General features: G+C 51.5%; 1 protein-coding gene and 1 long non-coding RNA gene across 12 annotated transcripts in view; one reads left to right on the top strand and one right to left on the bottom strand.

The window, feature by feature from the left end:
- Akna (AT-hook transcription factor) overlaps positions 1-25,772 on the top strand; it is a 46,942-nt gene that overhangs the window by 3,224 nt on the left and 17,946 nt on the right. For 4 of the 11 annotated variants that reach the window (XM_087549736.1, XM_087549739.1, XM_087549741.1 and 1 more), the window contains 6 exons: positions 10,302-10,661; positions 13,587-14,632; positions 16,872-16,946; positions 21,784-21,940; positions 22,518-22,672; positions 25,289-25,348. In XM_087549736.1, coding sequence (XP_087405862.1) covers positions 10,412-10,661; positions 13,587-14,632; positions 16,872-16,946; positions 21,784-21,940; positions 22,518-22,672; positions 25,289-25,348 — 1,743 coding nt within the window. In that variant the 5' untranslated portion in view covers positions 10,302-10,411. 11 annotated transcript variants of the gene reach the window in all.
- LOC102547858 (uncharacterized) lies at positions 4,424-14,073 on the bottom strand. The gene is made up of 2 exons (XR_015620937.1): positions 13,468-14,073; positions 4,424-7,337 (listed from the first exon to the last, which is right to left on the bottom strand). It is a non-coding gene; the product is annotated as an uncharacterized LOC102547858 (long non-coding RNA).

Raw genomic sequence — 25,772 nt, 5'->3', positions numbered from 1 at the left:
CTATATATCTGTCTGTCTCTATCTCTGTGTCTCTCTCTCTGTATGTGTGTATATGTTTCTGTATATCTGTGTGTCTGTCTCTCTGTGTGTCTGTGTGTCTCTCTCTCTGTATGTGTGTGTATGTTTCTGTATATCTGTGTATCTGTCTCTCTGTGTGTCTGTCTCTCTCTGTCTCTCTCTGTCTCTCTCTCCGTATGTGTGTGTGTTTCTGTATATCTGTGTGCCTGTCTGTCTCTGTCTCTCTCCGTATGTGTGTGTGTTTCTGTATATCTGTGTGTCTGTCTCTCTGTGTGTCTGTGTGTCTGTCTCTCTGACTCTCTCTCTGTGTATGTGTGTGTATGTTTCTGTATATTTGTGTCTGTCTCTCTGTGTCTGTGTGTCTGTCTCTCTCTCTCTCTCTCTGTGTATGTGTGTGTATGTTTCTGTATATCTGTGTGCCTGTCTGTCTGTCTCTGTCTCTCTCTCTCTCTCTCTGTATGTGTGTGTATGTTTCTGTATATCTGTGTGTCTGTGGTGGCAGAGATGAAACCCACTGCACTGAGCTACACCTTCAGCTTCTGTATTACAATATTAAACACCATTCCCTATTCTTCTGTGAATAGCTAAAACCTATCCCTTTGAGAACAAATACAATTTTATTTCATAACAAGGTTTCTCTGTATAACGCTGGCTGTCTTGGAACTCACTCTGTAGACCAGGCTGGCCTCAAACTACAGAGATCCGCCTGCCTCTACCTCCTGAGTGCTGGGTTTAAATGTGTGAGCCGCCACCACCACCCAGCTGGGAACAAATATAATCTATTTCAGCAATTGTTGGACATGAGGTTGTTTCCAACCTCTTCACTGTATATTTCAGTAACAAAATAATTAAGATTAGACACCTGCTTCAATCCCTGCTTCATAACTTATGAAACAGGAGACGGAATTCCTACCTTCTTGGATGGGTATGGAAGTAGGGTGATGAGAACTAATTCCTAAAAGAGCTTTTACAAGGAGTTTGACACAAAGCAGGTGCTCAAAAACGCCTCAAACTTTTTTCAAAGTAAAATTTTGAAAGTTCATGGTGCCAAGAATATATTGCTAGCACTGAGGCATTTTTGAGCACTGTGAGGCTTCCTGGTTGGGCAATTGGAATGGAATCTGGGGGGGTCAGTAGACCTCTGGGTACCTCAGAACTCTCTCTTTCTCTCTCTCTCTCTCTCTCTCTCTCTCTCTCTCTCTTTCTCTCTCTTTCTCTCTCTTTCTCTCTCTATCTCTCCCCCCTCTTCTTCTCCCTCTCCCTCCCCCTCCCCCACCCCTCTTCAGATTCATTTTTTTTAATTTGTAAGTATTTTATCTGCATGTATGTATGTGTTCTGTGTGTGTATGTGGTGCTTACGTAGGCCAGAAGATAGCATTGGATCCTCTGGAACAGGTGGTTGTGAACCATCATATAAACACTGGGAACTGAACCCCAGTTCTCTGCAGGAGCAGCAAGTGCACTTTATTGCCGAGCTGTCTGTCCAGCCTTTTGGTGACCGTCTCTGGATGCCATGTGTCCCAGGTGACCTGGGAGGCAGACCAGCCTTCCATCACTCTCCTTGGTCCTCTGTGACATCTGCTTCTGCTGGGATGCACTATGTACTTTGACCTGGAAAGTCAGCCTCCTGGGCAGGAAGAGAAAGTGACCCTTCCTAGGGAAGGAGAGCTAGGACTCAGGAGGGTCACGATGAAATGACAGCCCCACTCCTAGGGTGTCTCACTCTGATCTCTCAAGATGGCTGGACTGCTTGTGGTTCTCTACTGTACTTCTGGCCTCCAGAAGAATCAAGGGAGGTCAGGTCCAGTGGCACTCAGAAGACTTGCTGTGCTCCAGTGACTGGTGGCCAGGGTACAGGACCTTACTTTTGTTTTCTTGTCTGGGTGGCTAAGAACTAATATATCCCTTCTGTGCCTCAGTTTCCCCTGAGCCATGGGAAAACACACACTTCTTCCTATATCTGAGGCAAGCGATGGGAGAACCTCAAGGGAGAGCAGGGCTTCCCTTTGCTAGGGAAGAATTGCAGCCTTGGCCTTAGGCTCCACTCTGGGCTCCCTGTGCACAGACCTTAGGATCACCTCAGCCTGGGTGGGGTGAACACTAGTCTTGGTCAGAAGGAGCCAGGTCCTCATGTATCTGAGTCTTTACCATGTTCACCAGCTTTGTGACTATGGGCACGTTGTGTGGGCTCTAGGGGCCTTGTGTACCCATCTGTGAAATGGGCCCCTCACACAAGTCTTGATAACTGGCTAGGTGCAGTGGATGATCCCGAATGCATCTGTGGTGTCTCTGTCATGTGTCATCCCATGCTGGGGACTTAGTAGGGAGAGTTTCAAGAGCTCCTCCGAGGAGTCAAGACCAGCACTGGCCACAGTGGGCCTCAGTCCCAAGGAGATTGCTTAGGATCCAGGTCTGCGTGCAGCTCAGAGTCAATAGGGAGTATAGGGGATCGCTGGTGAGAAGCCCTGTTGGGGAACAGTGGGGAGTTGGGGACTGAAGCAGGCAAGTACTGAGAAAGTGAGAGAGGCTGGATCAGGGCCAGGCTGCATCCTCTGTTTGTCCTGGTGCTGGCATGAGAGCATCCCAAGTGGCAAACCTGTGTACGACTGGGTTTGAAAGCTTGTGTGTGAGAAGATCCCATGAGGCTGTGGTGGAGTGGGGTGTTTTTCCAGAAGAGAAAGATTCTGGAAGATATATGGGGACAGACAGGGCCAGAGTTTGGTAAGGTTTAGGAAATTCACCAAACGGGACTCAACAGTAGAGGAATTACGTGATGGAGTGGCCAGGTGGACCACCCAGTCTGACTTGTGAACCCAAATAAAGGATGGGCCCCAGTAGGGACAGGAGCTGGGGGAATGCTAGTATCCAAGCTCTGTTTGTCTGTAGCTTTGGTTGAGTAAACTTGGGGGATGAAGTTCCAGAAAGGAATACTGAGTGGGGGTAAGGGTGGGGGTTGGGGGGAAGAAAAGGCCCAGTGGCAGGGGATGGGGGGGCAGGGGCGGGTGAAGGACAGTAAATACTGGCTGCTGTCTTTCAACAAGGCAGAGGGTGTGCCAGCTGTGGCAGCCACCTGGTGTTGATGGGTTAATGACTGGGGAGGGTGGGCGGGTGAGTGACAGGATGTCAGGGGAGCTTGCCTCCCACATAATGGGCCACATGGTCGCCAGAGCAGTAGGCAGGGTCTTGGTAAGATTTGGCTCTGTTCCATAGGTCCCTGGGGGACTGCAGGGGGAGCCCCGGTCCCCAGATGTGGATGCAAGGCAGGGACGGGGATGCAGGAGTTGGGGGCTTACTCGGTTGAAAGTGTTTGGTGCTAGCCCAGACTTAGCCAGACACTGGCAGCTGGCCCATTCATTTCATTCATCCATCAGCCACAAGCCCTTGGAGGAGGCCAGATTCTTCCACCTGAGGAGAACTGGGGGTAGAAACTATGATGATGGAATAGGTCCTGAGGTCCTCTACTGCACACTGGGCAAGCCATCTGTCACGGAATTGACAGCAGCCCCTGTGCAGTGGCCATTCTCTTTGCCCTGTGGCTCTAGGTGGCGGAGCCATTGGGGACACAGAGCCAGCAGGAGGTGAGGCTGACATTGAACTCCCTGGCCTATGGACTCCTCTCCAACACACTTGTGTGGTCCCTGGCCTGGCTGCTCTCTTGAGGTCCCTGAGGGCTTTCTGGATGTCAGAGGGTTGATCTCATGCCTCTTCTGGGTCAGCAGGGCCAGAGGAGGGAGCCAGGAGCAGACTCAGGCTCCTGCAGCATCTTCCTCATACCTGGTTCCTGCTTCCTCATGGCTGCTCTGCTTCAGCCTGGACCCTGAAGGTCAAATTCTGTACCTCTCCCCTCCCCCCAGCACCTGAGTCTTCTCACAGCACATCCTGTTGTCTTCAAGGCCCTCCTGCTGCTCTCAGGTCTTTGCAACTGCCTTTCTGGGATGTTCTCATCAGTCATGCTTGTGGCTTGCTTCTGCCTCTGTCCTTCCTGTCGCTTGTGTGACTGTGGCCTCCCCACCCAGACCTTCCTGATGGTTCTGCCTCACCTCCCCTGCTTGTTACTCGCAGGCCTGGTATCTTCAGCCAGGGCATGTCCAGCATCTGGGACCGGAAACCACTGGTGCTTAGAAAGTGCTCCCCTAGGTTCTGTAAGCAGCCGGGGACATTGGTCACCAGCCTGTCTCATACTCTGCCTCAGGCACACCTAAAGTCTTACACACTTCACTGTAGAGTGAAGAACCAGGTGCGATGTGTCTGTGCCCTGCCATGCTTCTAGCGCTGCCCGACTACACCTCTCACAGAAGTGAAAGGACCTGAGGAGCCACAGGCTGACCGGCAAGATAATTCTGTTCCTCCTTCTCGGGGGGAGGGGGGGGAGGGGGGGCTCTGAGGAGGACGCTACTAGAGGAGATATTTATCTGATCTTTACTTCTTGTTACCTAGAAAATTCCAATGCAGGTGCATCTATCTCGAGACATGGCCAGTAAGTGGGAGGGCAGAAATCACCAAATGATGACACAGAGTTAAAACTGGAAGAACATGAGCAAGCACCAAGTCTGAGCCGTGTGTGTGTGTGTGTGTGTGTGTGTGTGTGTGTGTGTGTGTGTGTGTGTCCCTCCCCACCACCACCCCAATCCCCCACCTACCCAGTTAAGATGGACACTGAGGCCTACTGAGTAGGAGGAGAGGCTCTGCTAAAGTCATTGGTGGTGGAAGAGACCCATTTGGGGAGGGGGTTGGGGGGGTGGAGGAGCTGCAGGCTCCTCTTCCTAGGTCCAGCATGCATTGTGACCTTAGCCAAGCGTCCAGCCTTTTCTGGATTTCCTGAGGTGGCCCCAAACTCAAGGCCTCAGAAGTTCTTGTGAACTCTTCTCATCAATGCAGACCCGCTCTTGCCCAGCAAAGGGTTAAGCTCTTGGCGCCGGCTCTGCACCGTAAACCCCCCTCCTTTTCACAAACACTTGAAGGAAATCAGACTGGGCGCTTCCTGCAAGGAGGAGGAGGAGGCAAGGCAAGGCCTCAGCTGCAGGGGCGGGGAGAAGTGGGGAGCGATGCTTGTCTGTGAGCTGAGGCGGTTCTGGCTGGCAGAGCAGTCTGGAGGCGGTCCAGGGTGCTGTGGAGACTGGGGGCTCCCCAGGTTTGAAACAAAGACCTTGTGGGCAGCTCCCCTGAGCCCAGGCCGGCAGGATGGTGGTGTAGTCCAAGTGAGGTAAGGAGCTGATCCAGGAGGAGGGCCAGAGGGAAGGCCGCCTTCTCTCTGGATGGACCAGTCATAGACTCTCTGGACAACCCTGGCAGTCAGCCCAGCCCAGCCAGGAAATCACAGCTACGCAGCTGCTGCCACTCCTGTCCAGTTCTGAGAGTCCAGCCTCCAGGCCAGAGTGGACTCCAAGATGCTAGTTTCCAGATCCAGCTCTGATCTGGTTCCCTTGGTGAACTTGGACCATTGTTGGTCCCTGTCTGTGCCCAGGGTGGGCTCATCTCAAGGCCAGTTAGTGCTTGGGTTGCTGAGGGTCTCAAGAGGTGTACAGAAGTGGGGAGCAGGCCAGGAGACGGCACCGTCCTACCTACGTAAGGGCAGGGACAAGTCAACGTTCCAGGGGCCAGGCTTAGACCTAAAGCAGGGCAAGATGAGAGTCAGCAATAGTCTGACTCTCTTTAGTTCCTCCCGGCTGCTTGGGTGAATCAGGGACAGTCTGGGGATGTTCGTAGTGGGTATCTCCACTTGCTGCGGGCCAAAGGCCACTCCTGTGAACAGGTTTCTGCCCTGCCACTGATTCAAACTTGACATGGAGGTCTTCCCCTGCCACCCTCCTGCCTCCTACTCGTCTCATGGCCTTGGTTTAATAGCCACAGTATTCTTCTAAACTTCCTGGTTGTTCTCATCAGATGCCTGCCTCTGTTTCCTCACTGGAATGAGGTTAAGGTGGGATGCCCTGGCTATCCTTAGCTGGGTAGCATGGAGCTTTTGAAAGCCAAGGCAGCAGAAGGTTGTGTAGCGTCAGTGGGGGAAGGATCATCCTGGAGCCTAGTGTGTGGGGTGGTATCAAGGGGTGTGCCCTTGGGCTTTGTAATGGCCAGGGTGGGGACATCCCTCTCCCACTACACACACACACACACACACAGCGACAGAGAGAGACACAGAGAGACAGACAGACAGACACACACACACACGCAGAGAGAGAGAGAGAGAAAGAGAGAGAGAGAGAGAGAGAGAGAGAGAGAGAGAGAGAGAGAGAGAGAGAGAGAACACACTGTAAGAAGCAGTGGGGATAAGGGCATTTCTTAGCCAGGGACTAAATAGAATCCCTGGAGGGTGTTAGAACATGGAGATCAGATCAGTACAGGTGTCAGGTAGTAAGAAGCAAGGACATAGAAAAAGCAGTGTTTGGTTTTTTTTTTTTGGGGGGGGGGTGGGATGCAGTTTCTCTGGAGCAGGCGGAAACCCTTAGCCCAATGGCTCAACCATTATTAGCAGGACTTAGTTATAGAGGGGCCAGGTCCCGACATCATAGTTCCTATCCCCAGCTTCCACTGCTGCCCTCTGACAGCTGTCTGGATCTCCCTGCCTTTCAGTGGCACTCAGGGGGCAGGCCCTTAGCTCTCCTTGATGTTCAGCCTGTATTTTCTGACCTCTGCGCCTTTGTCCATGCTGTTCCTCCATCCTGAAAGCCCTTCCTCTTTCTCCCCTAGATTTGCTTGGTCTGTTAAAGCGGTCACCAAACTTCCTTCTTCAGCGGGTTTCCCGATTGCGTCCTCCTCAGACGGTGGGCTTAACAAGCTTGTTCGCTTCTGTATCCCAGGGGCTGAGAACCTTCAAATTCATTTGGTGTACCTCAGGCCAGGGTGCTCACCAGACAGAGTAATGAGTGCAGCAGTAGCAGGCCTAGGTGACCACGGTTCTCCTTTACAGAGAGGAGCAGTCAGCCAGCCACATGCCTCGAGTGGCTGTAACATCAGAGCTGGAATCTGCTTGCCTGGTGCTTAGCCTGCTACTCTATTGCAACTTCATCTCTGTCTGAGGTTGGTACGTATGTGAGATGGATGTGTGTTTGTTGACTGACTACCTGACTAGGCAGTTCCAGGCTCCATGGCACTGAGGGCTGTGCCGTGCACACAAGAATAAGGTCTTTTACAAGGAAAGCTCACACGTTGAGGCACTTGAGAAATGGGTGCAAAACTGTAGCCACTGACTGTTGCTGTCTGTGATGTTGGCTCTCCTGAGAACAGTGAGATCTTTGCGGCTGAGTCATTGCAGAAAACTGTCCGTTCCTCTTTTTTGCACGTAGAGGCCTCTGTGATTGGGCAGGCTGCTCTGCGGTGGGCTAGGGGAAAAAATAACATTTCAAAAGTCAGAAAACCACATGCCGCAGCCCTTCCTAAGCAGAGATGTCAGGAGGCAAGGCCTGGTTGCACCCCTCTCTACCTGCCCACGCCTCCACACTAGGAGCCAGAAGCTGGGAGAGGCCCTGTTGATGTCCTTGCTTAAAGAAAGATTCTGAAGCCTCGTCTCAGGGCCGCTGAGACAAGATCCTGCAGACATAGACTCAGTGCTTAGAGAATTCTCATTCACGCTCATGATCAGGATTCCCCATCACCATGGATTTGAAGTAGGGCTGCAGGTTCTGTATAGGAATGAGGGTCTTGAACTTAGATTCACAATACTTTGTGAGGACTGGGGCAGTACGTGGGTACCCCTGCACGCGTCAGAGGTCGGAAGACAACCTGGGTCTGAGCCTCACTTTCCAACTTGTTGCAGACAAGTCACTCACTGCTTACCTATGCTAGGTGAGCTGACAACACTCTGTCTGCTTCCCATCTCCTGGTAGGGGCGTGCTGGGATTACACAGGCTTGCATTCAGCTTTTATATGAGTTCTGGAGACTCGAACTCAGGTCATTAGGGTTGTGAGGCCAGCATTTTACCTCCAGCCCCAGCTTAAGAACGTTTCCATTCATCCTTTAAAATAAATTGCATTTAATTATTGTAGTGTGTTTGTGTACATGCTACCAGATGTACAGATGTACAGGTCATGGCACATTTGAGAGTCAGTTCTTTCCTATCATGGGGGTCCTAGGGATCGAACTCAGTTCCTCAGGCTTGGTAGCAAGTACCTTTAGCTGCGGAACCATCTCACCAGCCCTCTTTTGCTTCATTTTAAAATTCTCCTTCTAGAACGTAGAGTATTTGGAGATGTGGATATGCTATGCAGTTAGAAATATGCGTGGAGGTATAGGTGTGCAGATTTTTACTGTTGGGAATGTGTGCTTACTAAACAAAGAAAAGCCTGGGTCAGGACTGACCTCTAGTCTTAGTACTTCCTGGCCAGGGAGGGGATCCTGGCCTAGTCAGTCACTGTTCTCTCTGAGCCTTGGCCTTGCTACTGAGATGGGAAGGCAGGAATCATCAGTCAAGCTTCTGCTAGCCTGGCAGAGTGGGGCAGTGTAGAGATATATAGGAAATTTTGGGGTTCTACAGAGACTGGGGCAGGAGGACTGGCTGGGGGCAGGGAGAGAAGCCCTGCTTCCCTTTCACAGCTACAGGAGAGTTAGCCTAGTCAATGCCTAGTCCATGTGAAGTCACGCTTCCCCAAGTAGCCCCTGTCTCCAGGGAGCTGAGTCTAGAAATAGCAGCCCGATGACTTTTCCCAATTACATTTTGAGAGCAGAGTTCAAGAGCCCCAGGGGCTCAAGGACAACTCCAACTTAGAGCTTGGGGCCCCATACCAACCTTGATAGAAGAACCCACGCCGGTACCAAGAACCTGGCTTCTACCGAAGTCTGGTCTTCACCTGTGCTAATCTGGGAAAGGCCGCTCCCTCTCTGGGCCCCGCTTGTCCTATCTTTATAGAAACTACGTGTGGACAGCCATGGTTCTTTGGTAACTGAGTGGCTGGCAGCTCCTAGGCCCTGTGCCTTTATCTTGAGGCTGGGTTTACTGGGTTTACCACGGTGATTGACACAGGAAATACCAGCAAAGTGTCAGAAGCGGAGTGTGAAGGGAGAAGAGAGATTGAGCAAAAGAGGAAGGTTGAGGGGGCCCTCCTTGAGCCACCTCCCTGCTACCAGGACCCCCTCCTATAGTCAGTCCTTCTGTGGCCAGTGGCTCAGAACAGTCTCGAAGGCCTTCTCCATTGGCTGGGCTCTCTGCCTGAGATTCACAACAGCTGCTCAGGATGTCATGAGAAGCTTGCTGGGTTTGGCTTCCCCACCCTCCAGCACTCCCTGCTGTCAGTCACCCATCTTCTGTCCTCTCAGGCCCCCTGGCCTACTGTGTTGTAATTTCTTTCTTTCTTTCCTTTTTCTTTCTTTCTTTCCTTCTCTCCTTCTTTCTTTCTTTCTTTCTTTCTTCCTTCCTTTCTTTCTTTCTGAGGCAAAAATTCATATAACATGGAAATGAGCACTCAGCAGCATTTAGCATAATCGCATGATTACATCATGTCCCTTCTACTTTCAGAACATTTCCCTCACCCCTTAAAAACTTCCTGTGCCCTTTGAGCAGCCAGGGACCTTCTCCCTGCCCCCGAAACACTGTGGCAGCCATCACTTGACCCCCTTCCTCCCTGGACTCAACCTCCGCACACTGCAACCCTTGGACTCAGACTCGCGGGATCCTCGTGTCTGCTTTTTCACAATTAGCATAGCACGTCGGTGGTTTATCCACAGTGTCACACATGCTGAGACTTCATTCCTTTCTCTGCTGTAATCTCATCCCTTTCTGCCGCTGAGTAATACTCTGTTGTATGTAGAGACTGCAAATGGTTTCTCTGTGCAGATGGATGGATGCCTGGGTGTCCTGTGGTTGCTGGGACACGTGTGGAGCTGTGTTTGTTGGGGCACCTGCTTTCGATTAGTTTCGGCATTGGAAGCGGCCCACAGATCCCTGATTTCAATCAGAAGTCATGTCCCATGCCCAAAGGAAGCCATATCGTGCCTTCCCTGACTTCCTGGGCTTGGCGTGACTGCCGCCAGGGAATCCTTACCCCTTTTCACCTGGATGGTGGCTGCTGGTCAATCCGTGCATGCCCTCCCTGGGGCAGTCAGTGCTGTGACAGGGCCTGGTGCCTGCAGACAGACTCGGTGTGCAGCGACAGGACACTTGCTGCACAGTGTGCTGCCCATATCCTGGAGGGAGAGGAATCCTCATGTCACTGATGACGAACGAGGACAGTGAGTCACCCAGGGTCACACAGCAGAGGGCTGCCCGCCCCTGGGGTTCCAGCTGATGAGTTCCTGGAGGGATGATGGAGGACCCGGAGGAATGACATTATCCACCGTTGTACCCCAACAGGCCACAGGCAGGATGGCTGGTGCTCAGAGGAGCCACCTGTGATTTGGATCCCCAGCTGCAGCTCAGTCTCTTGACGATGAAGTGGCCGAGGTGAAGCCAGGCCAGGTCCCATGGCCAGCTCAGGGACAAAGGCACAATGGGCAGGGTCAAACCTGGGGCAAGGACCCCGAAGGCGGCGCTGGGCTTGGGCCGAGGAACAAGATGCAGACGGAAGAGGTGACCAGGGCTGGAGAAACAAACAGTCTCTTCCTGAAGCCATCACTCCTGAGCTCCTAGAGGACTTTCGCCAGGCACAGGAGCACCTGCCACCCCTGGAGTGGGACCCAGACATGCAGGGCTCCGAAGAGTCTTCTGCAGAAGGTGAGGTGGATGCCTCTTGCCTGCAGTGGTAACATGCTTCCCCAAGAGCCCACCATCCAGCAGAGGCAAGGAAATAGGGGCATCTTTACAACCCTTACTTTAATTCTATACTTTTATCATTTAAGTTGCACAATAATACTGGGCATTTTGCAAACTGTAAGTAATAAGAGGTAAATTTTAAAGTGCTTATTATTCTACCCCTCCCCTGGTGGGACCTCCTTTCAGTATGCAAATATTAGATGAATATACAAATACATGTTAGAATATTCCATTGATAATTGCTTTGTTATCTTAATAGCTAAGAATATTTGCCCCATTCTCCCATTATCCCTCCACAAGTGTCTCCTAGGACCTGCATGCAATGGGACTGTCCCATAATCCTTTGGTCCAGTCTGTCCTGCCCTCCAGCATACAGTTTCTGGTTTGTGCTGTGGTAAATACCGCAGAGACAATGCCATCCAACTCTCTTTGCATACTTGCCACCATCCTGTCTTTGGCAATTTGAATTGCTTGGCTCAGGGCTTGGGCTTATTCTAGACCCCAGTCAGCAGAGGGAATGTTAGCATTCTTCATCCCCAACAGTGGCTGAGCTTCCAATGCCAGGAGACCAGCGTGAAGGGACTTCTCAGCTTTGCCTATGGCAAGTCCCTTCTCCACCCCAGCCTTTGTTTTTCCCATCTATGAAATGGGCATGATGACACCATTGGGAACAGGAAAGTCTTGATGAGTGGTGGCTCACAGTACTGGATTATGAATAGGACATCACATATCAGACTCCCTTAAATCAATAGAACCCTTGGACCACAGAGAAACCAGTTGTGCCAGCATCCTAAGTATTTCATGGCTGCCACAGCTGTCCACGTGGGAGCTTGTGTGTGTGTGTGTGTGTGTGTGTGTGTGTGTGTGTGTGTGTGTGCGCGTGCGCGCGCGCGTGCGTGTGCGTTTTATGGAAATTGAGGCTTGAGCCTTCTATAAGCCCTGAAGCTTGAGCCTTCTATAAGGCTGAACTGTATCCCCAGCCTCTAAATCCAAAGTATATTTTTGAGATACAATAATTTCTGAGGGAATGGAGACTGAGTTGTTTAAGGCAACCAGCAGAGGTGCCTCTTACTAAGAGACACTTGGCATAATGTGGCAGCCACCCCTGTGTCTTGTGACCTACTTCCTTCCCTCCCCACAACTCTCTGCAGGAAAGAGAAACACGTCTCAAGCATAAATAAGAACTACCAGGGACCAGGGACTTGTTCATGGTCCCCAGGCAGGGATCAGAAGAGACTGGACTGAGTAGAGCCCCTTCATGACCCAGTGGTCGACTTTTGCTTGAGTTCCTGGTCCAGGACTGCTCTGAACCACAGTGGCCTTTGGTCAGTTACTTAGCATCACAGAGCTTTGGCTTTGGCTGTATTGCTATGAACCAGAGTGATTGGGGGAAGCCAGTTGTAAATCGCCAAGAGATTTGCAGTGTCAAGAGTAAGGAGGAAGAGCTCTATGGAACAGCAAGCCATATAGGGGTTATGACAAAGACACCTCCATCCAGAGCAGAGTCTGTGCAGTGTTACCAAGTGTGTCTCATGAAAAGCTGGGTCTATCCCAGACAGAGTAGACTAGGTACTCTGAACATGGCTGCCTGCAGGATGGATACATTTTGGATGGATGGATGATGGCTGGGTGATAGGTGTAGAGATAAATGCCTAAAAGGATGAGTAGGTGGATAGATGATAGGTGGATGTTTGGAAGGATGAATAGATTGGTGGATAGGTGAGTAGATGGGTGGATGGATGAATGGATTGACAGATAGGTGGGTTGATGGATGGATGGATGAATGGTGGGATGGTAGATGGATAGAAGGATGAACAGATGCATGGTGGGTGCATAAGCAGGTCCTTAAAAGAATAGGTGGATATTTGAAAGGGTGGATGGTATGTGGATTATGTATGCAGAGATGGGTGATAACTCGGGTATAGATGGATAGATGGATGGATGAATGGGTGGATGGGTGGATGGATGGATGGGTGAGTGGATGGATGGTTAAGTATGTTATATCTACTACATAGGAATTACTACCTATTTCTTGGAAGCTGTGCACATTTTATCCTTCCCCCTTCTTTCTACTCCATTGAGAAACAATACTGAGCACCCACTCTTCAAATTCGATAGAGCACAAAAGCAGACACTGCCCTTGCCCTCGGGAGGCTTGCCCTGTTATGGGTGACCTGTGTTCACAAAGTAATCCCAGAACTGAACAAAACCGCTGTCACTGCAATAGGCAATGTGTTGCAGAGGGCTCCAGGCTGGTGGGAGCCTGCAGAGGGAGAATTTGACTTTATGAGCGAGCTTCAGAACTTTTCTGGGAAGATCAAGGTTGAGATTCAGCCTGGAGGACCAATAGCTAACAAGATAAGAAGGCAGGCGGCAGGACCCTGGTAGAGGATGAGCCCAAGCACAGTGCTTTTTCATGGTCCCTGGGTTATGGGTGTTGGAGCAGCAGGGACCCTAGGACCCTGGGAAAGGCTCTGCTTTTATGTTGTGAACGACGGGGAGATATGGTAAGAGTCCAGGTGGTGGGAGGATGAATAAGAGGAGATTACGTGGTTACTGCATTTGTTCTTCTGTAGGAGGTAAATGGGACAGGGCAGGGGACATTCTGGATCAGGGGCTAAGGTGACAGTCAAAGATGTCTCCCAGGCTTTGCCTTATGCATCTATATGGTATCGCCTTTTGTAGAAACGGGACACACTTTGGGGAGATTCAATCTAAGGTTTGAGTTTGGAGGACCTTTGCCCAGGGGAAAAGTTATCACAGGTACCTGGTTATGTCGGGGTGGCTCTAGGTCCTTGTCATCCTCAACATCACGAGGTCATGGAGTGACTTGGGTGGCATTACAGACCCAACACACACTCAGCAGTGAAGGACTTGTCTTTCCAGACACTGAAGCTGACGATGTGAGCAGCCCAGAGGGTTCCCCCGTGCCTCTGCCCTGGCTCTCCAGGCACAGTCAACGGCTGGGCCTGTCTGATGAGGAGCTGGATGAGACCCCTGGGAGCCCTGAGGTGGACTTAGCTGGAGAGAGTAGTACGGAACTGGAGTGTGAAGACCAGGGAGATCTCAGCCCTCCGGTTGCAGGACAGGAGCCAGCCAGAGGCTGGGTTGCCTCTATCAAACAAGGCAGTAACTACAGACCTTCAGAGCATCCAGAGGCCCAGCCATCTGTTGAACACAGCCGCACAAAGTCTTGGAGCAATGCGACCATGGGCCTCGGTCAACCTAGTGACAGCCTTGGTTCTACCTGGGAAGGAGACACTGATGTCCCCCAGCCTGACACCTTGCCTGAAGCCCTGCCACAGAGTCCATGCCACAACCTTCTCCACCCAGATGACAGAAATGAAGGTGACGTTGCTCCGGCAACACCCACAGAATTCCGGCACTCCTTAGCAGCGCCAGCCCGGAATCCTGAGCGCTCTGCTGGCACATGGGGCCGAGAAACCACCAGCCTACCCAGCTCTCGGCCTGAGGACCAAAGCTGGAAGAGAACTAAGGCATCACCTAAGCCACTGCCCTCCCGGTTTACTGGCTCTGTTAGCCCCCTGAGTACTCGGCTTGGGGCAGTAAACAAAGTTGTGTCACAGCACAAGCAGGGAGCCACCGTGGCTGGCCACTCTTCTTCACGGGTTCCTAAGTATGGCAGGGGGCGCCTGAACTACCCACTCCCTGACTTCTCCAAGGTGGGGCCCCGGGTGAGGTTTCCCAAAGATGAGAACTACCGACCCCCAAAATCCAGAGGCCACAATAGGCAACAAGGCTCTACCAGACCCCTCATCTTCAAGTCACCAGCTGAGATCGTCCGGGATGTACTGTTGAGTAGCGGAGACACGCCCCTGGCCAAGGAATCTTCTCTTGCTCACCCTGTCACCAGGGTGCCCCAGGAGTTCCAGACACCGGAGCAAGCCACCGAGCTAGTTCATCAGCTCCAGGTAAGCAAGGCTCTTGTCCATGTCACCCAGACTCTTGTCGATTAGAGAAGCTTTGGCTTGGGATGGGGCCCCTGCTGGTGAAGGTAGAGTTGTCTCTGTGCTAATGATCGACCCCGCTCATTGATCAAAGAAGAGCAGCATGCGACCCTGGGAGTGTGACTCAGTCAGTATCGATCGTGCTTGCCTCCCATGCACAAAGCCCAATGTCCCATCTCAGCACCTTGTAAATAGGCGTGGCGGTGCATGTCTGTAACCCTAGCAGTCTACAAAGTGGAAGCAGGAGGAGCAGATATCTGAGGCCATCCTCAGCTGCATAACAGCACCAAGTTCTGGGCTAGCTTGGACGAAAGACCCTGTCTCAGGGCAACAGAGCAGTGAGCACATCCATGTGTCATGGACGGCCTGTTTATTTTTCAAGCATGGCTAACGTATCTAACATATTCTAACATAAGGAAAACAGTCTAGTGGACACCCTCCTCCTCACATCCACAGGAAGCAGCTCCTGGATCCTTTTCCATCCATGACCAGCCTCTTCCCCCACTCCCACAACCCACACTGAATTAAGCTACATTCCAGGTATCCAGTTACTTTGTGGCTTAGTGTTTATGTTTAACTGTAAGAACTCTGCCCACGGGGTTGCATGCAGAGGCAGAAACAGGTCCCCACACACTCAGCGGTGGCTTGTTCTTTCTGTCCCCTGGAGTCAGGTGAGGCTCGTGGGTGGCACTTGGCCCGTGTGCCCTTCTTGTCTCTGCAGCCCGTCTTGCATTTCTTCTTTCCAAATATCGTCTGTCTGCCTTCTTTCCTCTGATCTCTTTCTGGTAGATGATTACAGTGGTCTTCCCAATAGTCATCCACATTTTGCTGAGGTGTATGCCTTACCTCAAGGGACCCTGCATGTCCTCCCCTTACCCTGACTCAGTGAGATCAGAACTTGGGGTTGGAGTCTCCTATATATGCTTCTCCCCACTGGACAGTGAGCTACTGCGGAGGGTGCTGTGAGCTTCCTTCAGGAGATGCGGCCACTTGTAGCCTCTCCTGACCTGTGAAGTCCCAGGCAGTCCTTGCCTTGACTTCAGGCCTTCCCTTGAAGTGAAATGGTATCATTGTGATATTACCTCCTTTTACATTCATTGCTATAAATCTTCTAAAGAAATAACGCCTTCCTTCATCTACCATGAGGCTACCAAGATCTCGTTGATATGGGAAAAAAATGAAATCGTCATGTGATTTCTGTCCTTCTTTCCTAGTCTTCCTTTTTAGATTCATTTGCCTTATTCTATGTGTGTGAATGTTTTGCCTGCATGTGTATATGTGCATTTTGTGCGTGCATGGTGCCGGAGAAGGTCAGAAGTCATCGGATCCCGTGACACTGGGGCCACAGATGCTCTGAACCATTTATGGGAACCTAACCTGTGTCCTCTGCAAGAACAGCAAGTGCGCTTAACCACTGAGCCATCTCTCCACCCCCTACCCTCCGCTGGTCACCAGGGGTGGCCTTCAATCACTCTCCACACTGTTCTGTTGTGCCAGGGTTACTGAGGGTGGAACTCACTCACTCAGGTTGGCTGGCCATCCAGCCTATGGATTCTCCTGTCCCCTCCAACTCCTGGGGTTACAGGCGTGCATTGCCGTGCTTGGCTTTGTTCTTGTTTACTGGGGACAAGGTCTGGTTTTTTCTATATAGCGCTGGCTCTCCTGGAACTCACTGTGTAGACCAGGCTCTCCTGGAACCCACAGAGATCTTCACACCTCTGCCTTCCAAGTGCTGGGATTACAAACGTGCACTATCATCCCTAGCTTCATGCTTGGCTTTTTAATACAGGTCTTGAAGATCCAAACTCAGCTGCTCATGCTTTCACAGTAGGCACAGACCCGCAGACCCCACCACCCAGTCCAGAACCTGACCTTTCACCACAACGACTCATTTTCAGGTGCCGTGAGTGTGTGCGCACACGTGCTCATGTATGTGTGGGTGCTTGCATACGGAGCCCAGCAGTCAGCTTTGGGGGTCTGCCTAAGTTCTCCACCTTACTCGTGCTTCTGGAGACAAGGTTTCACTCTTACCTGGTACTCACCAATTCTGCTAGGCTGGCTGGCCGGATCTGCAGAGATTCACCTGGCTCTGCCTCCCCAAATGTGTGCCACCGCAGCTGGCATTTTTACTTGGGTTTTGGGGATCGAGCCCAGGTCCTTGTGCATGTGTGGCAAGAGTGACTGCATCTTTCTCTCTGCACAGGAGGACTATCACAAGCTCCTCACCAAGTATGCAGAGGCTGAGAACACCATCGACCAACTTCGCCTTGGGGCCAAGGTATTGACTGGCTGGAGCAACCTGAGCTTCGTGGGTGGAGCCAAGAGCGGGGACTTGGCTTGGGGGAGGGACCAGAGTCTTGGAGAAAGGTCACTGGCTCCTACATCCTGAGACTGTGTATTGGGGAATAATAGTCCTTCAACCACCACCAGGCCTCTCTCTGACCTTGGCATAACCTACCTATCCCTGAGCGCGCGCGCTCTCTCTCTCTCTCTCTCTCTCTCTCTCTCTCTCTCTCTCTCTCTCTCTCTCTCTCTCTGTCTTTGAGTGATGGAGCCTGGGGTACGCAGCAATGTCACCAGAAGCTGTCCCCTTCTCTGTGACTGGAGGTGTGACTACCTAGGCTGACTCCTGATTCCCATTCTAGCCAGCTGGGTGACTTTCAGGCTGTAGTCCAGACTTTCTGCTCAATCTTTGGCACCCCATTTTTCTGGGGTCACACTTTCACCTTTTTCCTATGTCTCCCCCGAAACCACCTCCTTTTACCCAATTGGAACTGAGCAGTGTGGGACAGAGCCATGGGGTACAGAAGGGATTAGCTCATCCACTCTGAGAACTGGGTAGCATAGCCTCCTACCATGACCTGTCTGTCTCCAGAGGAGGCTGAGAACCCTGAATGGGGACCTTCTCTTTCCTGGGGCATGGCAGGAAGTGAGTCAATCAGCCCCTGTGACTTTCTGCTTTCCTCATACCTTATTTTCTCAAACAGGCAGCATGGAGGAGGCAGGACCGCTGTGGGACAGAGATGTAGGCCCTCTGATTGTCACCCTAGAAAGAGGACACCTCACCTACCCCCACTCCAAGGTCCCCCTGTCGTGTGTTGACCTCACTCATGCCTTCAGCCACTTCTGGGGAACACACGGGTGTAGTCAACCATAGCAGAAAGTTGAAAAGGGCCTGTCTCCACATCTGTGGCCCTGCCAGGTGCAAGCAGGACCCTTCCCACGTGGTCTCCTGGACACATCTGTTGGGTTACATCTGTCAGATTGTGAGAAGACTTTCTGGAAGACAATAACCCCTACTGATATCTTTAGGTGCCCCAGAGCTCTGAGGGAGTGTCAGGACAGGCCTGGGGAGGGCTGCAGAGAGGGCTCACAGGACAAACTGTAGGAGATGCTGTATGATTCAGCCACCCTCTGCTGCTCTCTGCAAAGATAACTCTTCAGCCTAAAAGAGTGAGTCTGTTCAGGTGATTGCACTGAAAATGGCCCATCATTCCCTTCACCCCAGCCTCATTGCCATTTTGGGAGTGACTGGGGCACAGCTCAGGGTCCCAATTTGCAGCAGAACAGGGGGTCATGGCCCACAGATGCTTCAGTTTCGGAGCTCCATGTTCTCTACCAGAAGATATCCTGCTCAAAGCCCACTGCAAGAAACCTGAGAGGGCTTCCTGTCTCTCACACGGATCTTTGAACATGGCTTTTCCAGAACCTGCTGAGCTCTTTCACTCTGTCCAGAGCTCAGAACAATGCAGGAGAGGCTAGGACCGCCCAAGAGAGAACCGGGATGGAATATACCCTGACACCTAGGCTCCCTTTGTGGTGAGGAGCTGATATCAACATTGGCTGACCCAGTCAGAGCCCAGTCCCAGACTAAAGGTGTCCCCTCCACTTGCAGACACAGGCTAAGCCATGAGTGTCCTAGAGCAGGTGTGAGACACAAAGGTGGAACTGGATCTATCTGTTCTTGCTGAATTAGTCCCCTCGGGTCTGGACTCCCTAGCTCAGCCCAGCATGGTGTGTGTGGGACAAGCTTACAGACAGGCAGGTCATGGTGATAGGAATAACCATTGGTGATTCTGTTGACTGCTACCCTAAGTCCTTTACAACTGGGCACAGAGAGGTTAAGTAGGGCCACACAACATAGAGCTGCCAGAGCTACGGTTTGACCCTAAACACTGGCTGCAGGGCCCATGACTCACTCGCTCTGCCAAAACCAAGCCAACAACACTCACCAAATCTGTAGGCAGAAAAACTGCCCATGGAAGGCCAAGCTTAGATCTAGGAGAATCTAGGAACCAGTGTCTGGGGAGCAGGGAAGAGGGGACAGGACTAAGTAGGAGTCATGGGTAGGCTTTATCCTGTATGCTGACTCTAGAATCTGGGATGATGTCACCACTTGCTGTCTTGTTGCTACTTCCAGTTCCTGTCCCTTGTCTCAGCTTTAGGGGGATGTGAAACAGTTGAGGAGACAGAAACCATCCTTAAAGGAACTGGGGAATGATGTCACCCCCTTTCCTGAAGTGGATTCTGCTGCCACTCTGGGCAAAGAGGCTTCTGATGGGGTTCAGTGTATGTGGGAGGCCTATGTGCTCAGAGCAGCGGGGAACACTCCTTTCCCTCCCCTCTTTCCCCATTCATAAAGCTCATTTCCATTTTAAAGGCTTGGAGACCCCATCTGTGCCCAGAATACTCATTTGTTTAACCCGATGTTTCCCAAACTCTCTGGTCCACACGGCACAGAGTCCCCAGGGCTTCTGAGTATCCTTGCGGTGTCTACTCTGTCAAGGACAGCAGGTCATAAGGGACAGGCCCTATGGCTCAGCAGGTGCTAAGTCCCCTCCCTATTCCCTACCTCCTCTGGATGGCCAGGGCCCCACAGGCCTGGGGCTTTGTCTCCCCCTTTTCATCCTCTGTATCTAGAAGCTGCCAGGTTCCCGCTGCTCCTCAGGTGGAGCCTTGGCACAGTGGGGGGGGGGGCAAAGGGGGCGGGGCCTCCCCTGGGATTTGGGTCACCTCAGGAAGAAAAGGGTGCTGCTGATGGGCAGGCCTCCACAAGCAAAGCTGAACAGATGGCCCAGAGGATTATGAAAATCCAGCTTTGTTCTCAACTAGGGAGGCTCAGGCTAGAGGAGGGGGAGGCAGTGTCACCAAATTGCACTTGAAACAGCCAGGCCCCAAAGAACAGTTTATGTAAAGGGGCTTCCTGTCTTGGAGGCTGTGGAACCCCTGAGCCAGGCCCATCTTCAGCTGCTTAGTCTTGGTCATGGGGTGGCAGAACACTCAGGGTAGCCCAGTGGAGCTCTGAGACGGGTAGCAAGGCATCATAGGAGTGTATCGTTTTTACTGGCCCGCCTTCACAGGAGCCATATACACAGCCATAAGGATGGGAGGATGATGAAGGTGGCAGGATGACGATGGAGGTTAAGGTCATGGTGAGATGATGGGGAGGACTGACTGTGGTGGTGGTGATGGTATCACTGTCCATGTGCTGACCATAGTAAGCATGGTGATGGTGGAGATGTTGGTGACTATATTAGTTACTCGCCTATTGCTGTGGTAAGATACCATGACGAACCAACTTACAGAAGGAAGCAGCTATGAGAGTTTATGGCTCAAGAGTCCATCACTATCTCAGTGGAGAAGCACAGCAGGCAGTCACGGTGTCTGAACAGCAGACTGAGCGCTCACATCATAAGCTACCGGCAGGAAGCACAGAGAGCAAACTGAGACTGGTGTGTGGCACTTGACGCCTCAGCGCTCACCCCAGTGGCACACGTCCTTCAGCCAGACTGTGTCTCCTAGTCCTACCCAGCCCCACCCCCAAAAGCCACCAGCTGGAACCAAGTATTCAAATCCTAAGGCTATGGGGGACAGCCTCTTTCAGACTATCACCAGTGCCAATGGTGAATATGCAGGTGGCAGCTACCATTCACTGAGCACTAACTTCGTGCGTGGGGACGTCAGCTGTGCCATCCACTCTAGACCTGAGTGTGTCCTAACGGGCCCCAGGCTTTGGAGCACACGTACTAAGCCAAGCTAGGCAGACTGAGTATTTTCAGCTGTGGCTTCCACAACCTCAGTCAGGGATGCCTAGCTCGGCCGCTATGGTGTGAAAGCTGCCGTTGATGGCATGTAATGACAGATGTGCCTGCAGCCAGTGGACCCCTGGATACAAAAGCAGGCCCTGGCCCCCCATCTGTGTTCACACTCCTGCTTGGAATCCCTGTATGCCCTCCTGCTGAGCTCCAATGTGCTCTGCCCGACAGTCAGCTGCCTCCTTACGCACTTGCCATACCATCTTTGTGTCAGAGCACACAGCGTCTCCTTCATTCATTCAAATAGCCATTTACTATTCATTATTATCAACGTAGTTATTATTGGAAACATTTCATTAAAATGTTAATGAGTCTTATATGTGTATGACACATATAATGTAACCATTATTGTTACCAGTGTAAAATCATAGGCTTTGGGACTAAGTCCAGGTGCTTAGTTGGTGATCTCTTGTGGCACTTCTGGGACTCCAGGGCTCGTAGGAGATCACAGAGGCAATTGCAGAGCCTACATGGGTCTGTGCTAGGTCCTCCACATAGATGTTGTGGTTGTTTAGCTTGGGGATTTTGTGGGGTTCCTAATAGTGGGAGTTTTGTCTGCTCTTGGCCTTTTACTGGGTGGCCTCACCAGCCTTGATGTGAGAGTTTATGCCCAGTATTATTATAACTTGTTAAGCTGTGTTCCACTGATATCTATATGAGGCCTGCTCTTTTCTGAAGGGACATGGAGGAGCAGTGGACCTGGGGGGAGGGGACTGGGAGGAGTGGAGGGAGGGGAGGCTGCTGTCAGGATATATTGTATGAGAGACAAACTAAAAAAAAGAAAAACAGCAGTCATCCCTACCTGCCTCCCTTCCAGGACCTCTGTAAAGACAACAGGAGGCAGCTTTTAAGTCCTCCACACAGTGTAGGCCACACCAAGAAGTGATGTTCATGATTCCCAGGCTAAGGGTGAGGCTTCTGTGTGGAGAGTGGATGAAGCCTGGAAGACAGATGCGTTGTGACCTTTACCATGAGCTTGACCCCACCTGACTCCTCCTTCCCCGCCTTCCTCTTCCTCAGGTGCACCTGTATTCAGACCCGCCCCAGCCCAGTCAGAGCTTCTGCTCTGGGTCAATGCCACAGGGAAGCAAGGTCTTATCTTTCTCTATCCCGCAACCCAGATCGGCAGAGTGGTGGCCTGACCCTGCCCAGGATTCACAGGCCTCTGAGGCCACAGGTGAGTTGGGGAAGGAGCAAGGGCTTTTAAGCATCCTCCTGTTCATGGAGGACATTGGGTTCACCTTGGGAACCATCCTGGGTAGAGCCGTGGCTCAGCCACTTGGCCTCTTGGTTCTGTGGTGTGAGCGTTGTCTTCCTTGAGCCCATTGTGGGCCCCAAAATGGACACATATGATCCCAGTTAGTCCTCACCCAGAGCTGGTAAGGACCACCAGCTTTATAACACCAGCTTTCATAACCCCATGATGGTTGGGAGACTCAGGGCTCAGAGAGGCAAAGGTCACACCGGGGCAAAGGCAAGGGCAAGGATTTGAAACTGCTTTTCCATGAGTTAGAGTCCATATTTACAACTGAGATTCATCCCCAAGGCCTGACACCATCCCCTCACAGCTTGGATCTAGGGTAGATCCATACCTCATTTTCTCTGGTCATGGAGCAGCATAGAGGCCAGCCCTCTTCCTGGGCTAATGGTGAAGGTTAGCCAGAAGGGATATGGTCTGAGTTGCCTCAGGGCTTCAACCTCGGTGGACTGGGGCACAGTCCTCAGCCCCAGGGTTCAGCGGCTGTGTATTCCAGGGTGGCCGTTCCCACGAACAGACCTGAGTCCCTCCTCGTCCCCCAGCATGGCCACTCCAGGGCGGCCTCATCAGAGCCAGGGCATTGCTGTAGACCAGCCCTCCACAGGACAGATCCAGGCACTGACCTCTCAGGCCAGCCGGCTCCTGGCCAAGGTGAGTAAACCCCAGCTTTGTCCCACAAGACACCTCATCCCAAAAGCATGGGGCCTCTGTGTATGAGATGCTTACACCAGCCCCAGATGTCTCTGTTCTACCTCCATGTGGGCTGACGGCCTTTCAGGAGAACTTGACCATTCCTACCCCTTGCCCTCAGACACCATGGGATCCAGCCTTCTTGTCACCCAGGAAAAGTTGAACCTGCCTATTAAGTGGCAATCCGTCTGTTGTCGCAGTTTCCCCAATTCGTCTTGGAGGTGTCCTATGATTGTCCACGGGGAGACAGACCCTCACCTCTCTCTGCCCTCCACCAGACATTTTCCTCTTTATGACTTCATTCATTACCGAAGCCAATCCTATTGCCTCTTGAGTTTTACAGCCAGCACTCAGCTCAGAGTTGTCTGCAGGTTTTTGTCTAACTTCACACTTGGCTCTGTCCCAAAGGTGTCTAAAGAGACTTAAGAAGACACAACGCCTTAACCACATTCTGAAAACGGAAGTGGGGGAGCTGAGGCAGAGGGGAAGTCCACACAGAGAGAAGTAAATTAAACTAGCTCAAAGCCAGCAAACAAAATGTTCTGTTGGGCCCCAGCCCTCAACCAGAATTACACTTTGGGCTTTGAGCTTCCGTCTAGCCATCACAAAAATATAGACACAGTTGTTACGTTACCTTGTCCAAAAAACCAATTTCTTTCACCACTACCAACATTCTTTTTTTTTTTTTTTTTCTTTTTGGGGGCCTGGAGGTAGGGTAACAGCTTTGCTGAGATCTAATTAACATATCACAACTTCATGAGCAGTCACATCTTTTCCTGTGTCTCGGTCCTGCAGCCATCATGGCTCAGGTTAGAATATTTCCATCACCGGAATGACACATCCCGGAAGCAACCTTTGACCATCCCACCCTTCGCGCCCAACAATCACTCACCTGCCTTTGTCTTTGCAGTTTGTGGAACATGTTGTATAAGTAGAATCAGCCGTGTCCCCACTTCGCATCTGATTTTTTTGGAGTTTCCCTGGTGTTTTCTGGCCCCTCTGTGGTCCTGCAGTGTGTCATTCCATCACCACCTTTCTTGGTCCCGAACCTGGGAGGGCAGTCAGTGCACACTGAGCAGATGGAGGGCATGGCTGAGGCTGCCCCACCTGGGAACCACTGGCCCTTACTGGGCTGTTTGCTTCTTGACATTGGATAGGTTTGAGTGAAGATGTGCTAGGAGTACAGAGCACATGGGAGCACACAGGAGCACAAGGACATGTCAAAATGAGACTTGCAACAATCCCACAGGTTGGCAGCTCATGCCTGGAACCCCAGCATGTGAGAGGCTGGGCAGGCCGATCACTGAATTCAAGGCCAGCTTAGGGTTCTGAATGAGACCATGCTTTAAAACAAAACAAAACTCTCACTGGACTCACTGGTCATTTTTTTTTAACCGATTACACAAGTGCATCTGTCCACACATCCATGCATTCAATAAATGCGATTCAAAATAAAAATGTTATTAAAATTAATTTCCCTATTTTTACATTTTAATTTCCCCAATTGTTTAAGTGTATAGGATATGTAGCTCACATTACATTTCTTTTTTTTTTTTTTTTTCTGGAGCTGGGGACCGAACCCAGGGCCTTGCGCTTCCTAGGCAAGCGCTCTACCACTGAGCTAAATCCCCAACCCCCCACATTACATTTCTACTCCACATATTTTTAGTGACATGCTATCATGCAGTTACATAAGTTTTCCTATTTCACTTTACCCTAGTCCCCTCAATGAATATGCATTGTGATGTGTTGTTGTTATTGTTTTCTAGACAGGGTCTCATTATGTAACCCTGGCTGTCCTGGAACTCACTTTGTAGACCAGGCTGGCCTCGAACTCATGGAGATCCTCTTGCCTCTATCTCCTGATGCTGGGATTAAAGGCAGGCACCATGATTTTTATTTTAAATATTTTTGTCCTTTTTTGTCTGCAGTGTCAAGGCTAGAACCCAGATCCTTGTAGTTTCTCAGTACACATTCACCACTGAGCCACACTGTCACCTACACACTCAGCACTGAGCCACACCCTCACCTACACACTCCCCACTGAACCACACCCTCGCCCCCAGACTGATACTGTGGAGTCCCCACAGCTGAAGTCTTTCTCCACCTTCAGAGGACTGAGCAGCTTCTGTGGAAACACAACCCCATTTTGTATAAGAGACTCAACGTCCCTGTGTTTTGATGGTTACTCCCTGTACTATATCCCAGGCAGCTCCCTTACCTTATTGGCCCTGGAAATGGCCTCTGTATGTGGGAATATCCCATGAGTCATTGGTGGACGCATACTGTTCCTTGGACAGCATGTGTGCTGATCCTCCCACCAGTCAGACTGCAGGAAATGCCCCTCATTGGTCTTCCTACACCTGAGTGCCCCTTCTAGATTTTTCCCAAGGCTGTCCTGCCCAAGGCCAGAGGTGGAATCTATTTCCAGGACCCACTCACTCCCTGCTGGGAAGATACCTCGCATTCTGAAGGCAGACCCAGCCCTTGCCACCAGAACGCAGTGTGGCTGAGTGTGTGAGGGTTGCCAAGGGGTCTGGATTCATAAAGCATGCTTCTTTCCCTCCTACTGTCTAGGTGGAATCCTTCGAGGAACTGGTACTGGCCGGACACCTCCCACCCCAGGACCAAATCAAGGTACTGCTACCCAATGTGGACGCTGCACCAGCAGTAATTGGATAGCCTGTCCCCAGAGTTGAGTCTCTGAGCCCCCTTTTGCTAAAGGCAGGTGGCCGTGAACCAGAGCAGTGTCTCTCACAGAGGCTGAGACTAACTCCGACTTAGTGCCCCAGACAGATGCTTCCAGTGTCATGGCAGCCAGCCCTTGCCGAGCCGTGATGACTTACCAGGCAGTCTGGATATGTTATCACAGTTTTACCTCCTCCTCATAAACGCCCACCAGGGAGCTACAGTCATCTCGCCAGCCTAACTGATGAAGCAGAAGCCCAGAGAGAAACCACACAGCCATGGGCAGCAGAGCCCTGAGCTGGAGCTGCTGCCTCCCCAGTTGTGACCCCGGCCACTGTACCCCCAGGCTCCAGAAAGGGGCCTTTGCTTTCTT

Source organism: Rattus norvegicus, chromosome 5 (genome assembly GCF_021556685.1).
Source record: "Rattus norvegicus strain SHRSP/BbbUtx chromosome 5, alternate assembly SHRSP_T2T, whole genome shotgun sequence".
NCBI lineage: Eukaryota > Metazoa > Chordata > Mammalia > Rodentia > Muridae > Rattus > Rattus norvegicus.
This window is presented reverse-complemented; position numbering and strand designations above follow the sequence as displayed.